This window comes from Malaclemys terrapin, chromosome 1 (genome assembly GCF_027887155.1).
Source record: "Malaclemys terrapin pileata isolate rMalTer1 chromosome 1, rMalTer1.hap1, whole genome shotgun sequence".
Classification (NCBI taxonomy): Eukaryota; Metazoa; Chordata; order Testudines; family Emydidae; genus Malaclemys; species Malaclemys terrapin.
The window spans coordinates 42250705-42266217 of record NC_071505.1 but is presented as its reverse complement, the minus strand read 5'-3'; the positions used below and the strand labels follow the sequence as shown (position 1 = coordinate 42266217).

The 15513-nt window shown below is 41.5% G+C and overlaps 1 protein-coding gene across 2 annotated transcripts in view; it reads right to left on the bottom strand.

Annotated features, from left to right (window-relative positions):
* SLC13A1 (solute carrier family 13 member 1) overlaps window positions 1–15513 on the bottom strand; it is a 44483-nt gene that overhangs the window by 19911 nt on the left and 9059 nt on the right. For both annotated transcript variants that reach the window (XM_054023150.1, XM_054023143.1), the window contains 5 exons: window positions 11209–11396; window positions 11045–11102; window positions 10909–10957; window positions 8941–9101; window positions 3050–3169 (listed from right to left, as the gene is read on the bottom strand). In XM_054023150.1, coding sequence (XP_053879125.1) covers window positions 3050–3169; window positions 8941–9101; window positions 10909–10957; window positions 11045–11102; window positions 11209–11396 — 576 coding nt within the window. The remainder of the gene's footprint in view (window positions 1–3049; window positions 3170–8940; window positions 9102–10908; window positions 10958–11044; window positions 11103–11208; window positions 11397–15513) is intronic.

Genomic DNA, 15513 nt, shown 5'->3' with positions numbered 1-15513 from the left:
ACTGGATCAACATAATCCCCAGATTACACAATTCGTATCAAATCAATATGAATTATCTGTGAATCATAGTTGCATCTTATGGGGAATGTGAGTGAATGTTCCAAAATCACTTCAGGGTAAGATTTTGGAAGCTCTTCATGAAGGTGATTTTGGCATTGTACAGATGAAGACCATAGCCTAGAGTCATGTCTGGTGGCTGGAGACTGACAAAGCTATTGAGAGGAATGTAAAGTGCTGTACTATGTGTCAGCAAATTCAGCATGATCCTGACCCATCTCATCTACAGCCTTGGTCATGGCCTTGGACTCCTTGAATTCATGTGGACTTTGCTGGACCTTTAGAAGATTACATGTTCAAAATGGCCAGAAGTTTTCAGAATGACTTCTACAACAGTTACTAAGACCATTGGACATATTTGTACTTTGTTTAGCAAGTTTGGTTTACTGGTACAGTTGGTGAGCAACATTGGACCTCAATTCTGTTCTGAAGAATTTCACAGGTTCCTAGCTTCAAATGAAATTCAGCACATATGCACTGCTCCATATTATCCTGCTACAAATCAACTAGCAGAATGTGTTATGTAAACACTTAAGCATGCCTTAAAAGCTAACAAATCTATTTTGAGTCATCAGCAGAAATTGGACAATTTCTAGCTTCTCTCCAGGAACCCTCCACATGCTACTACCCAGGAGTCACCTACACCTCTTTTCTTGAAGCAGTATTTGCGTACCTGTTGGAACCTGCTATGTCCTGAAATGTCTTCATGTGTAGCCAAATCCCAAACTATGCCAATTGATCAATCATATGAGACTCGTCATCGTTCTTTTCAAGTTGGGGACTTAATGTAGAATTGCAACTACAGTTGGAGAACTTGTAAAATGCACAGGACCTGTTTTGTTCATGGTAGAACTATCCAATGGTATTTTATGGAAAAAAACATGGACCAGTTTCAGTCTTGATGAGTACTAGAGTCCAGGGATCTTCCAGTAAGTCTATCTGTTCCTCTAATTGAACCTCCTTCTCTTGCAACTCTTAGTTTCAATGACTTGTTGGGAAAAAATGTGGTACCCAATCCAGTTGATTCCATACTAGATGCAGTTGATTCCTAACCACTGACTGTTCCTGTTATTCAGAACTCTGCTGGACCACCATCACCACATTGTCCCAAGAGCATACAAAAACCAGTTAAATTGTTTAGTTAATGAGTTGCTATTCCAGCGCAGAATAATCCCTTGCATTTTAAGAGTCTGCTGTAGTCCACCCACAATTCTTAGTTAAGTTATAAAGTGTTTATTTTTAGCTATGTAAACGATAATGTATGTGTGTTTGGAAAGTTTTTATAGTAGGTTGGAAGAATGTGATGTCCTGCCCCTTTAAATGTTTGAGCACTCTATCCTCCCCAATGTAAAGCCTCACTTTCATGTTAGTTTCAGTTTTGCAGCCTGAACAATAAAGCCAGCACAATAGAGATCTGTGGTTCAGTCAAATCTCTTTGTGCCTGTGTCTCTATCTCCTTCTTTGCTGGGTCCAAATATAACAATACCCAGCCCTGCCAGTGGGCCAAGATGTGGTCTTAGGCAAGTCACTTTACTTCTGTCTCTCTCTGTCCCATCCCACTCTTTGTTATTCTATTTAGATTGTAAACTACTTGAGGCAGGCACTGTGTCTTGCTATGTGCTTATGCAGAACCCAGCACAAGTAGGGCTCTAGGCTTCTCAAAGCAGTGATATTAAAAACAACAACAGGCACATAAGACTGGAGTACTGGTGTGTCTACCAATAAATATCTATAGCTAAGAGCCACCTCGTGTCCGAACATTGGAAGTTCATGTTTTAGACAATCATCATTATGCCTGTGCAGTATTATTCATCATAGTATTTCTGTCAGAAAGAACAAAGGCCTTAAAAGTCAAATTGGCTTGTTTGCCCATGAAAGGGGGTGCTTTCCCAAAGGAACAAATGAAGCACACAACATATCCATCTAATTAAGGGAAGTCATCTATGTCTTCGCTGAATCAGACTCTCTCCTGTTAATACATTGCCTTCTTTTCTAATGGGAAAGTTTTTACTGTGTAACTAGCCAGCACATTAATCAGAGTGTTCTGTAGCATCTTTCACAGGGGACAAGATTAGCAATTTTGGCTTTCAGTCCACACTCTTGAGGTGAGCCACTCCGTAGTGTTAATAAGAACACTGTCAAAATGGCCTAGAAAAATGAAATGTTAACGTTTCAAACTATCAGTGGAGTGAGAAGGAAATTTAAGATGCTTCTATTTAAAATTAAATATAAAGGGCCTAATTTTCCACTGTCTTCACCTTCAGCAGTCATTTACACCTGTGGAAAGCAAATGCTATGTGGGACGCATTTCACACTAAATTACCCTGGCTCCATTTTTCATACTTTTGAGCATCTACTTCATACAGCTGTAAATAAGTATCCAGAGTGCAAGGCAATGGAGAATTGGGCCCAAAGAACTGTCATTCTATCCAAAAACTTGAAGCACAAAACTCAGGGGTGAAGCAAACCCACCCAAAAAACACACACAGGAATATCTGTGAACAGGAACCATTGTATTTTTCTCTAAATATAATATGTCAGTCTGCTCATCAAATTTGTTAGATAAACATTGTTCAAACATAGAATCAAATGCTGGCCTCATTGAAATCAGCCAGGAAACTACTGTTATTTCAATAACATCAAGATTTGGACCACAAACTGTAAAATCTGAATTCTTCTCTCAGATACTCTCTACTAATGATGTGTATATATTCTATAAAAATGTACAACATATTTTACAAAATGGATCCTTGAATAAGTTTTCCCGTGGTGTCGTGTTGGACAGTCCAGAGAAGCCATAAGAACTGGTAGTGTGAATTCCTAGCACTTCCAGAGAACTCATTTGTGCTATTTGACAATGAAAGGACAATAAATAGTCACCATTCTACAGTATGTGCATTAGATATAGATATGATGTTCTTTTTTATCTGTATAGAATATCTCATGCATTACCAACCTGTCATTTTACTATTTGCTTTTAACATTTACTCACTTGAAACCAAGGAAAAGCCACTGGAGCCAGACCCAGGAGAGCAACATAATAATAATAGTGATGGGGATGCAAAGTATAAACCAGGATCCAAAATTGATGCATTGGCAATTGGGGTAGCGTCTGAATGAAAATAAAATAGACTTACATTAGGCATTGCAAGAGGAATCAAACCATATATAAAATGCCATTAGGCTCTGCCGCACAGAAATACTCGGGAAAGGCTGCTGCTGTCAGCTGCCTCCAGTGGAGCGGGAATCTTTAGCCAGAGACTGTCAATGGCCTGCTCTCACCTCACTCTCTTATCCTGCCCCATGATGATAATGGCCATTAAAGTAACTGGGCTGCTAATACCTCTGTGTCTAACCCTCATGCCATGACCACTGAATATCAGAGCAGCAACAGAATACCCCATTGCTCCCTGGATCAAAACAATTAAATATCTACTCTGTGGTAAAGGCTCCTCATGGCTCATGGGGATGGCGGTGGAGGAGGAAGGGCCATTAGGACTTTGGGGCAATGGAGGAAGAGAAGGAAGGGCCTTTCTCTGAGAAGGGGGTAGTAATGGAGGAAGATAGGGCCTTAGGGCTCTAAGATGGGCAATGGAGATGGGAAAGAAAGAATTGGAGGGAAAAGGGCCAATGCACATTTAATAACAATTATAATTGCTCATAAAATGTCCAAGAACATTTGCTGGGTTGGAGCCTGTGGGAGAGGTGCGTGGAGCCCTGCGATCTGGTTGGGGCCCCATATAATCTGAACCCACCATGCCGGTTTGCAGGTAAAAGGGCCACCCAGCCACAAACACCCCCCACCTGCAGACATCTAAGGAAAGTAGAGTTGTTGTGGGATTTTCTGAAAGAAAAGGACTGGCTGTTGCAGGAGATGGAGACCAATTGGGGAAAGAGGTAAATGAGCAAATGTTGTGTTTAAACCTTTCCTCCTATAAACAACATTTTTTCCCTCTCAAGCTCTACCTACAGAGCCTTGAACTCCATATGGAGCAGATGCTATATTATGGGGGCAGTCTCTCCTCTCCTTGTTAGGGTCAGAGGGAAAGGAAATTGGGACGTTTAGTCAGAGACCCTAACAATTCTTTACACTTGAATCTTCTGTATTCCAATATTTTTAAAGGAAAGCCTCTGGTAATGTTCAAATAGGTCTTTGGGGGCAGGGAGCATTTTCCAAAGTGCTGTGCAAGTTTATAATTAAAAAGATATGTTTCTCTAATTTTAATTTCATTTAATTATAAGAGTAATAATAAAAAAAATAGATCCTGTCATTATAATGCCATCTGGGAGTGATCCAAAATGTCTGCCTCCTTCTTGAGATTAAAGTTCCAATCTTCAACTGTAACTAGTGCTGAGACAGCAATGTTTGAACTCATTGCTGTCATGGAACAGGAATTAAATTCAGACAAGAAAAGATAGCACATTATTATACATACTCTATTGACTACATGGCTGTTTGTTTCTTATTAAATGATTAAAAATACTCCCTTGAACATACCTTTTTCTTAGATAGTAGGCAAGTGACTTTACTGTTACAATTACTCAGTTTCACGATTTAGCCAATGTTTTGATATAGTACTTATCATCCTGGTACCTGATTTATGCTCACATTAGTTAGCAATTTTTGCCAGGAAGAACAAGCTCTTTACCTCTCTATACTACAGGGCACGTTCTGCTCTCAGTTACTCATTTACTGGGGTCAGATTGCAGTGTAACTTTGGGGATATTTGAGGCTATACTTACGTAGTTCTAGTAACTTGAAGATTAAGATTACCTAATTATTAGCCCTCTGGCAAGTATTGTTCTGAAAGACTGTTGGACTCATTAGAATTTAAAAATTATTTAAATGCTAATTAATCTAATATGTTGACCTAAGTGGTGACACAGATGGGACTGTCCCGTTGATACAATCTTGCCTTTGAACAGAAATAGACTGGATGACCTGCTGTAATAGCTTTTTTCCATCTTTAATTTCTGTGATAAGCTGTAATATGCATCCTATATTAAAGTGACTTATACTCTCAGTATTGAAAACAAAATTCCCTTCCTTCAAGGACAGGCTATTACTTAGTAATGTGTTTTTATTATTTTTAGAACATTCTTAAGCATTTATATGATTAATTCTGGATAAGGCTTGACTCTTCCTTGTGGAGTTTATATACGGGTCAGAGTCAATTACCTGAATATGTTTGCAATAATCTAGGGAATTTTCAGTGGGCCCAACAGAAGGAAAACAGAGGGTCCCCTCTGTAGGATCATCCCTGTCCAGTTGTAGGGACAGGAGTCAACCTCCTCTGTGGCACCATCTCCAGCTGCCCCCTCCCTGGGACCAGGCATGTGTAGCTGGATAAGAAGTAATCTGGGGATAGCACATCATCCCAAGCCTGCAAAAAGTTAATGCAATTTAAGGCTGCATCACCCTTTCTGTGGCTTTCCTCTGCATTTGGTAATCTGCCTTAAAATGGGTCTTGGAAGAACCACCAGCTGAAAAACTTTCTTTACTTGCAAACTCAGTGCATTTCATATTGAAATCAGTGAGACACAATGAATATGAAACCCCATTATGCTATTTTAACTGCACTGTAACAAAGTGGCCAACTCTAGATGTAAGGCTCCTTTGCAGAATCATCCTGTTATCAGGTTTTTGAATTGTCCATGACAGTATAGTGCAAAGATCTGTAGGTCATACTAGTGGGGCAATTCAGTTAACTCCCAACAGGATATAAATGGGTTCGGAGCCTCTCTTGGAGCAGAGGGAACTAGGCATTTGGACAAAAAAGAGTTTGCAGTGAAAACCCTGGGAACAGCCACGCTAAGGTTGAGGAGAAAAAAAGCTTGAGATTTATGATCAGTAAATGCCCTGAAGGATGTAAAACTGGATTATGTGTGTCTATACTGTGTTCCTAGGATGGATGGGGAACAATGCTGCTTACACACACTTGAAAAGACTGTTAAAGTCTAGGGGGAGTTGGAAGATAGGCTTTGAGCCAGTTTCCTTCAACCTAACCCCCAGTGCCTTGGGGACCTCCTAGGCTGCTGGAAGAAACTGGTGCCTAGCAGAATCAGTTAAGTGATTTTTCATTAAATGCATGAGCACTTAGCTGTTCCTACAGATTTCTGGAAATTTGCAGGAACCCCTACAGATTTACAAAGGTCTTTCCTGCAGATCTAAGTCTCATTTAGCACAGCCCTGTGCATTTAGGGCTACACTGTGATCTCATAATCTACCCCAAGAAAGGGGCAGCATGTCATTGTGTTGCCCCACGAGCAGACTCTGTGTTATAATTTGGTCCCTGCTTTCCCCATTGCTCCATGGGAGACATAATCTGCACCAGACCTTCTCCTAGTGCAGTTTGCTTTCCACTCCCCCCACCCCATACTAGTTCAGCTGTGGTGGCCAGTGTATTGTGGGGTAAGAGCCAAGGCTCCACTCCCCACCTCTCCTCCCTGGTCACCGGCACAGGAAGGGTAGCAGCCCATCAGTGGCTGCTCTCCCCTCTGCATTGCTATGTGTGTTACAAGTAGCAAGCACAGGGGAATGAAAAGAATGTTCAAGCCTCCTTATTTCCCTGCCTGAGTATGCAGCAAGGGTCACACACTGGTTCTGAATGAGAAGGGTTTCAGATGTTTTAGTCAGATCTCATAATCCACACAGCTTACTTATACACACTTTCAGAGCCAGTACAATGCCAGGAGATCATTATTTAACAAACTCTTATTGTTAGAAAAATAGTACACATATGAGTATGATTCATGCTGTTGGAACAAAGAAGAATGAAAGTCCTATGTTCAGAGTGTCTCTGTGCCAAATCTACCTACCTACCCTCCTGCTTTGGCGCCAGAGCTGCTCATAAAACATTGTACAATTTTTTTCATGTATTTATTTCTAGTAATGGCAAACATATTCTTTCTCCAACTCTTCTTGAAAATGGTTGGACTTTTTTCCTCAAAATGTCCAAACTCAAAAAACACACATGTTTGGTCAGAGACCAGATCCAGAAAATTTCAGTCTTAAAAGATGAAAGTTTGAGAAAAGTTTTATGCAAATCAAAAAGGGGCTTTTAGATTAAAAGTCTTAGACTATTTATGACTTCCACTATGTGCTACAGATTTGATTTTACAATCTATTAAACAGGTTTTAGGGTTTGAAAACACTATCTTTAGACTGGTGCAAATGAGTTGAAAATCAGCTATAGGGCTGAATCCTCAGCTGTGAGCAAGAGCAGGAATTGGCTGTGAGCTACCTGGGATGAGCTGGGGACCAAACTACCCCCTAGTCAGGGCCAGCTCTAGGATTTTTGCCGCCCAAAGCAAAAACAATTTTGGCTGCCCCCCCCTATTTAATTACCCCACCCCCGGCCCTGCCTCAACTCCGCCCCTTCCCCAAATCCCCAGCCCTGCCTCCTCCCCCCAGGCTCTCAAGTCTAGGAGGGAGGGGGAGAAGCGGCGCCCGCGCTGCGGCCACTCGGAGTCTCCCCCCCCCCCCAGGTTTGAGAGCCTGGGAGGGAGGGGGAGACTCCGAGTGGCCGCGGCGCGGGTGGCACTTCTCTCCCTCCCTCCCAGACTCTCAAGTCTGGGAGGGAGGGGGAGCAGCGGCGCGCGAAATGGCCGCTTGGGATCTCCCCCTCCCTCCCAGGTTTGAGAGCCTGGGAGGGAGGGAGGGGGAGACTCCGAGTGGCCGCGGTGCGCGAATCAGCTGTTTCGCGCGCCGCTACTCCCCCTCCCTCCCAGGCTTGAGAGCCTGGGAGGGAGGGGGAGCAGCGGCGCGCGAATCAGCTATTTCGCGCGCTGTGGCAGCAGCAGCGGAGGTGAGCTAGGGCGGCCGGGGCACATTTTTAGGGGCGGCATTCTGGCACCGGCCATGCCGCCCCTAAAAATGTGCCGCCCCAAGCACCAGCTTGTTTTGCTGGTGCCTAGAGCCGGCCCTGCCCCTAGTGCAAGTTAGAGTAGCCACAGGGCTGCGCTAAGTTATGCTAGTTGGCACAGGAGCACAAGAGTGCACTGCACTTTGGCTCCACTCCAACATGTTTCTTTCTTTCCCAGAGGCTGAGGAAGCAGGTGATTACCTCACAGCAGCAGAATGCTCAGTGTCCAGATATAAGACTGATTTTAAGTCCCATTCTGATGATGAAGAAGAGGAAATAGACCTTAGCTGGGGCCTTAGCTGTTTTGATTTGTTTGTCTGGGTTTTTTTTTAATCTAAATGATGGTATATTCCCTGCTGTAAAAGTTCAATTTTCAATTATGCCAGTTTTAACAAAACATAGGGGGCAGTCAGACATTATTCCTACTACTTAGAAATAACATTAGCCCATTAGAGACATTTGAGACACAAAGTGAAACTGACAAAATGATCACTAATATCACTCAAAGAGATGCCAAATAGTATCAGGAAGATTAAATGGTACTGTCACAGCTGCTTTGGAATTAAAAGGCAATAAAAACTTAGCTCCAATTCTATTTAACAATGAACAAAAGTCTCTTACGGCCAGATATTGTGCCATTGGTTACCAGTATTTACATTGAGTGGTACCTAACTCCTTGAATAAACCCATCTGTTTCAATGGGAGAATTCAAAGAATAAGGTATTATTCAATTTGAGACGGATGACAGAATCTGGCTGTCATTTTGCATTTGTAGAATGAGTCCTTGCAATCTTTTCCAATGCAACTGAATGTATGCAAATCAGATATCATCATGGAATTTCATTGTATGTCTTATGGGAAAACAACAAAGTCATGATGTCAGTCGTGATGCCAGGCACTGCCAAGCCCTAGTCTAAAACTCCAGACTATAACACACTTCGGGGAACTAGCTAAGAGTACAAAAAGTAGTATTTGGACTTCTGGGTAACAGGTATAGAAATAACTTGATATTTCTTACGTATTGAATTGCTCAGCAAAAATCAAATTTGTTGATGTTCCTGTGATTGTGGTCAGCCCTCCAATGGTAGAAGAATAAGCAATACACAAGCACATTACTTTGCACATCATCTGGTCTTTCTGGTTTCTGTATCTCCTTCCTGTCTCAGCTGGGGGCAGATTCTGCTCAATAAGAATACATATTGATTAATGTATGAGAAGGGTTCATCTGACATTATAAACTCTACATAAAAACCAGTGTCTTTAAGAAGCAATCAGCTTTCAGGATTTCCCAGCATTCCACAGGGCTGTTTCATTTGCTAGGAGTATTGTCATATGCAGCATTTGTTGGTGCCTAGGACTATGGTTAGGGCCCTACCAAATTTATGGTCCATTTTGGTCAACTTCATGGTAATAGGATTTTAAAAATAGTAAATTTCATGATTTCAGCTATTAAAATCTGAAATTTCATGGTGTAGTAATTGTAGGAGTCCTGACCCAAAAAGGAGCTCTATGTGTGTGCAGGTTGCAAGGTTATTGTAGGTGGGGGTTGTGGTACTGCTACCCTTACTTCTGCACTGCTGCAGATAGTGGCGCGGCCTTCAGAGCTGGGCAGCTGGAGAGTGGCAGTTAGTGGCTAGGAACCCAGCTCTGAAGGCAGAGCCACTGCCAGCAGCAGTGCAGAGGGAAGGATTGTATGGTATTGCCACCCTTACTTCTGTGCTGCTGCCTACAGGGCTGGGCCCTCAGTTAGCAGCTGCCACTCTCTGGCCGTCCAGCTCTGAAGGCAGCAGTGCAGAGTAAGGGTGGCATGGTATAGGGTATTGCCACTCTTCTGCGCTGCTGCTGGCGGAGCGCTGCCTTCAGAGCTGGGTGCTTGGCCCACAGCCGCTGCTCTCCAGCCACCCACCTCTGAAGGTATCAGTGCAGAAGAAAGGATGGCAATATCATGATCCCCCCCAAAATAACCTTGCAACCCCTATGCAACTCCCTTTTGGATCAGGACCCCCAATTTGAGAAACTCTGGTCTCCCCTGTGAAATCGGTATAGTAGAGGGTAAAAGCACACAAAAAGACCTGAATTCACAGGGGGAGACCAGATTTCATGGTCCATGACGTGTTTTTCATGCCCATGAATTTGGTAGGGCTCTAACTATGATGATAGAAATATTACAGAGAAGAGTTTTTCCCTAGTTTTTCTCAGTCTTTACAGAAGTAAAATTCTCACTGAAATTAATAATCCAGAATGAGGATGAGTAATAACTGATTAATAACTTCAGGATTTGGACCACACACATTTCAAATTCTGGGGAATCCTGACTGGATGGTGATGTGCACTATTTGCCTTTTGGTGGAAGGTACTAATTTAACTCCATTATGGGGGGAACTAAAATTCCTCCTTAAAACACACTTAGGTCCTTATTCTGTGCCTATTTAAGTCAATGGCAAAACTCCCATTGATTTCACTATTGCAAGAGATGGTTCAGCAGTGACTTCTGGAAGCTTTCTGCTCCATCTCAAGGCCCCAAACCTGCAAATACTTTACATATGTGCTTATCTTTATGTGTGGGAGTAATCACACTGAAGTCAGTGGGACTACCAAAGTATGTCATATTAAGCAATGCGTAGACATTTGCAGGGCTGGGGCTCAAATTTGTTCCCTAACCCAAGGTATTATAGATCTCTGAACTGATTTGTCAATATTTGAAGTAAGTTGTAATATGATCCTTGAGGCAGTGACAGTGTTATGTAGCGCCAAGCACATTGTGAACATTCAAATAAATGAAATAACAATAAAATAATAAAAACTGCATGTCATATGTATTTAAATATCTATCTACATATGTGTGTACATATAAAAAATTAAACATTTAGATAACAGTGAGAGGTGCTATGTAAAAACTTAGATTTGATCGCTAGGTTAAAATTATGTTAATTAACATGTAGTAACTGCATGGTTTTTTTTCTCAAAATAATCACAGCTTAAATACCTTTTCCTTTTCAATCTTGCACACAGTGTGACCCTCACCATTGGTGTATCTGGAAAAAAATTCCTTACTGTAATAAAAGAACTATTTTTCATAAACAGATTATTAAAATATGAATGATGAAATCCATAAATTGTACCCATTAACTTCTTTTGTTTTCTCTTTCCAGTCACTAGCTTCACATTCACTAACACTTTCTGTAAAACATTAGTGGAAATAGAAAAATAAATACTCCAATTTAGCTGGTCACTTTCAAACTGAAGAATGAGGGTGGATCGATATCAAGACTGTATCTATGCCTACCATCAAGTTCCAATGCCTCATTGGTGGATCCAGTTGCACAATTCATCTCTAAGGCATCGACTTCTGCTTCAGCACCCATGATCTGCTGAGCTACGGCCTCTACAATTGGCATCACCATGGCAGCAGTAGAGGTGTTGCTAAGCCACATAGACAAGAAGCCACAGCTAATCATGAAACCCAGCGTAAGCCTGAAATGAGAAATACTCCAGTCTATTACTGTTCCATTAACCTTTGCTATCAGCATCCAATTTAATACAAAAGGATAACTTTTTCAGCATAAAGATGGGACTATAAAAACCACCAGGGTTAAGAGCTGTTAATTTGATTGTGATTTTTTTAATATATAAAAGAAGAGTTATTCATACAAATCATATATACTGTAAAATTGTGTACAGATTAAATATATTATGCAATTAAAACAAGAGTAATGTTATTTACTTATGGTATCATTATCCATTTGGACAATACTTGATTCAAGATATCATGACACATCAGCCTGTTTCAAGTTCAAATGTACATCTACACATGCTGCAGTCACAGCTCTGATTGCAGTGCAGGCATACATAAAGTCAGCACTGATCCCTGGATGGTATTAGGGGTCACCTGCAACACATACTGTCTTTCAAAGGAAACATAAAACTGAGGTTAGATTGTATCAGCTGTTACTGATCCTTGGTCTGGCACTGATCTCACTTACAGTGGTTTTACACCGATGTAATTCTGTTGACTTCATTGGATTTACCACCACTGAAAGTACATCAGAAACTGATGCTCCAAGTCACTTTCTGAAACAGCAGACCTGTTAAACCTAGCATCATGAACAAGTTTTAATTAGGAATTTATCATGTGTCTACCTACATTTTTCTCTGTAATTTTAAATTAATACAGCCTGCTTCACTTCCTGTACTAAATGGTTGTGTATTATTGAGTGCAGTTAAACAGTTGACATTTTTCACACAAGAGATGGCAGCAGTTCAGCAGTGGGTTCATTGAAATGAACGAATATAATTTTTTGCAACCAGTTTGTAAAGGTTGCAAAGCACTTTGGAACTTTCCTAGATGAAAGGTGTTATATAAATTATAAGGATTACTCAACTCAGCAGGAGCAGATTTTAAAAAATATATATGCAAAATAATTAGAGTATTTTTTAAAAATTCAAAATTACTCCCATGGCATTTCTCTCCCTAATGACTAAAGGCAACATTTTCATTTAAAAATAGAAATCCATTTTCATGATGGAGACATAAAAAAGTGATTGGGCTAAATTCAGGCCCTGGACAAGTAGATGATCTCTCTGCTTGTATTTCTGCCCATTTTTAATAGCACTGATAATACAGAATTGTACTTCATTGACTGTAGAACTTGCTAATTTACCGTCTGATCCAGAACACTAGACTGACACTCATGGAACTCACAGGGCTTTGGATTAGATCTTCAGTTAGTCTCTTGTAGGAGTTGTGTAAGAAGTGGGTTTCCAGGACCACTAGGAATTGGAATGAGGGAAGGGGAGTAGCTTTGAAGGCCAAAAGCTCTGGAAACAGATTTTTTTTATACTGGAAAAACATACAACCTTAACAGAGCTAGCAGCAACCTTAAGAAATAAAGAAAAAGAAGACATTCAGTGACAGCTGCTTTGAAACAATTTCTTATTGATGTTATATATTTGATGGCGTCAAATATTTGATGGTCAGATGTTCAAATGATCATTCAATACATTGGAAAATTAACCTATTCCCAGTAGCTTCAGAGATTAAGAGCAGATGATTCACTGATCTAAAAAATAACAGAGCATGTCCTAATCTATTCAACCTCAATTTTTCCTAATCTATTCCACCCACAGTATTTCAAGTGACACTATGTATGAAATCTTGGATGATGGCTTCATTTATAACCAACAATAAAGCTAATATCTTTTTGCCATATAACAATGAGAGGAGACTCCTGTTTGCCTTAATCACACAATTCATCCCTGTGGGCTACATCCTCTGCTGCAAGTGAAATACAGTGCAATTGGTGGTGAGGCAAAGGTTGCTCTATACTATCTCTGTGTTTGTTTACTGATCTTGAGGCCAACAAGGGAGTGGCCCAGGCACTAGTGTAATTTAGAGTAGCCTCAAGGCTATTCTAAGGTATGCCATACTATGCTGTTCATGGCCCTCAGGGGCCTTTCTGGATGCCAAGAAAAAACAAAGTACAGTGCAGTTTGGCCAGACCTGAGGATGGAGCCTATGTCTGTCCATTCTGTTGAATTCTTGAATGAAATCCTGGCTCCATTGAAGTCAATGCCAAAACCCCCATTGACTTAAATGGGACCACAATTTCACCTCGTGTCTGTGCTGAGGTCTAGGGCACAGTTCTAACCTGAACTCCAGGTCAGACAGTGCACAGATGTCACAACTGAGCATTTAAAACACAGCTAGCCTGGTTGACTAAGAAGGCATCTCTACCCTGTATGATTTTGGCCTGCATACAAAGTGGTGGTATTACCTCTCAAACTATCAAGGTTTTAGGCCTCTCTGTATTTTACTGGTGACACTGTACCTAAAATACTGTGAAATGCAAAATACATAGTACAAAACTGGAGGGGATTTAGAGAAGAAGAAAATGGGCAAACCCAGCTTTCACTTCTGCGGCTTTATAGTCTCCCGTCAGAGAAACTGCTGTGGTTCCTATACGCAAGGGTAGGGCTCGGGTGCAGGCCGAGGAGCAGAGAGCTCAGCACAGAGAGCTTGTGTCTGGTAGTTTGCAGTAGGCATGTGAGAATTGGGCATGAGCTGGATGGGGCTGAGGGTGAGGCTCAAGGAACCTCCGCTACTTAGAACCTTCTCATGAGGAGATGGTGGGGCGGGGGGAGAGCGGAACTGCTGCAATCCTCACGGTTTCAGTATTGCCTGTGGAATGGCTCTACATCCACTCTGTGGCTTGCGGGCAGAATTCCTTTCTCCATAACTGCCCAGGGGGCTATCCAGCAGAGTACTCAGCACAGCATTCAGGTCATCTGCCAGGTTACTAGGCTTCAGCCAAAATGAAAGGCCTGGCGAGTGTGAGTGCTTAGGAAAGATTAAAATAGCTAATGTGCAAAGCTTGACTGACCAATGAGGAGGGGAGATACAAACGCTCGGTACAAATATTTGAAAGGCATGAACATTAAGGAAGGAATAGAATTCTTGTTGTGGCTCAAGGAGGATAGTTAAGAGTAATGGGAGAAAATTGAATGCAGTAAAATGTAGAATAGCAGGAACATTTTTCTAATAATAAAGCCTGTCAGGGAAGAGAATAGTTATTAAAGGAAGTGGTGGAAGGCCCATTAGAGAAATTATTGAAAACTAGGGCAGACAAAGGTTTGGAGAATAGGGATAATTCTGCACTGCCAGAAGGAGAGATTTGATGATCTAATAGGCATTTTCCACCGCTAATATCTGAATTCTTTTTGTCTGGCCTTTTAACGTCTAGCTTTTAATGTCTGTTTCTTAAAGTAGGATTATGAGAATCTTGTATTCTGGGGAGCCACACTGACACAGGACATTTCCTGTCCAGTCTTACTGAGATGCTGATGGAGGCCTCTACCCCGCCCAGAGCTTCTTGTTCAGAAGCCAAGAGTAGGGTTTTCACTTCATATGATATCGCTAGCTCATTATCAAGAGATGAATGTATAATGAGTATCTTCAGTTCCTTCGCTGCATCATCTGACCATTCTGAGGCTATGTCTACACTAGCACTTTTGTCAGCAAAACTTTTGTCGGTCAGGGGTGTGACAAGACCAATAAAAGTTACACTGACAAAAATGCCGGTGTGGCCAATGCTATGTCAGTGGCAGAGCATCTCCCGCGGATGTAGCTACTGCCACTCATTGGGGATGGCTTAATTATGCCAGCGGAAGAGCTCTCTCCTGCTGGCATAGAGTGGCTATGCAGGAGACCTTGCAATGGTGCGGCTGCAGCGGTACAGTCGTGTAGACATAGCCTGAGTTGGAGAAGTTCAGTTCTGTTTGGGAGCTGCTTTCTTCACAGATAATGGCAAACAGGAGCCTAGGTGTAGACAGCTGAGGCTCTCAATTTTCTTTTTGTAAAATATGTTTTGCCCCCTCTCCTCCACCAGTCTTATTGTCCTTCCTACCTTAAACTGTGAACTATTAGGGGTGAGGACTGTTTTATAGTATATTTTGAAAGTGCCCAGAACACTGCAAGTACTTCTAAAATACAAATTACTATTAATAAGTATGTGACGTGACTCTTCAATTGTGGGCTTTACGACCAATCATTAAGAAATATGAATCTTAAATATATTCACAAATTCATCATATA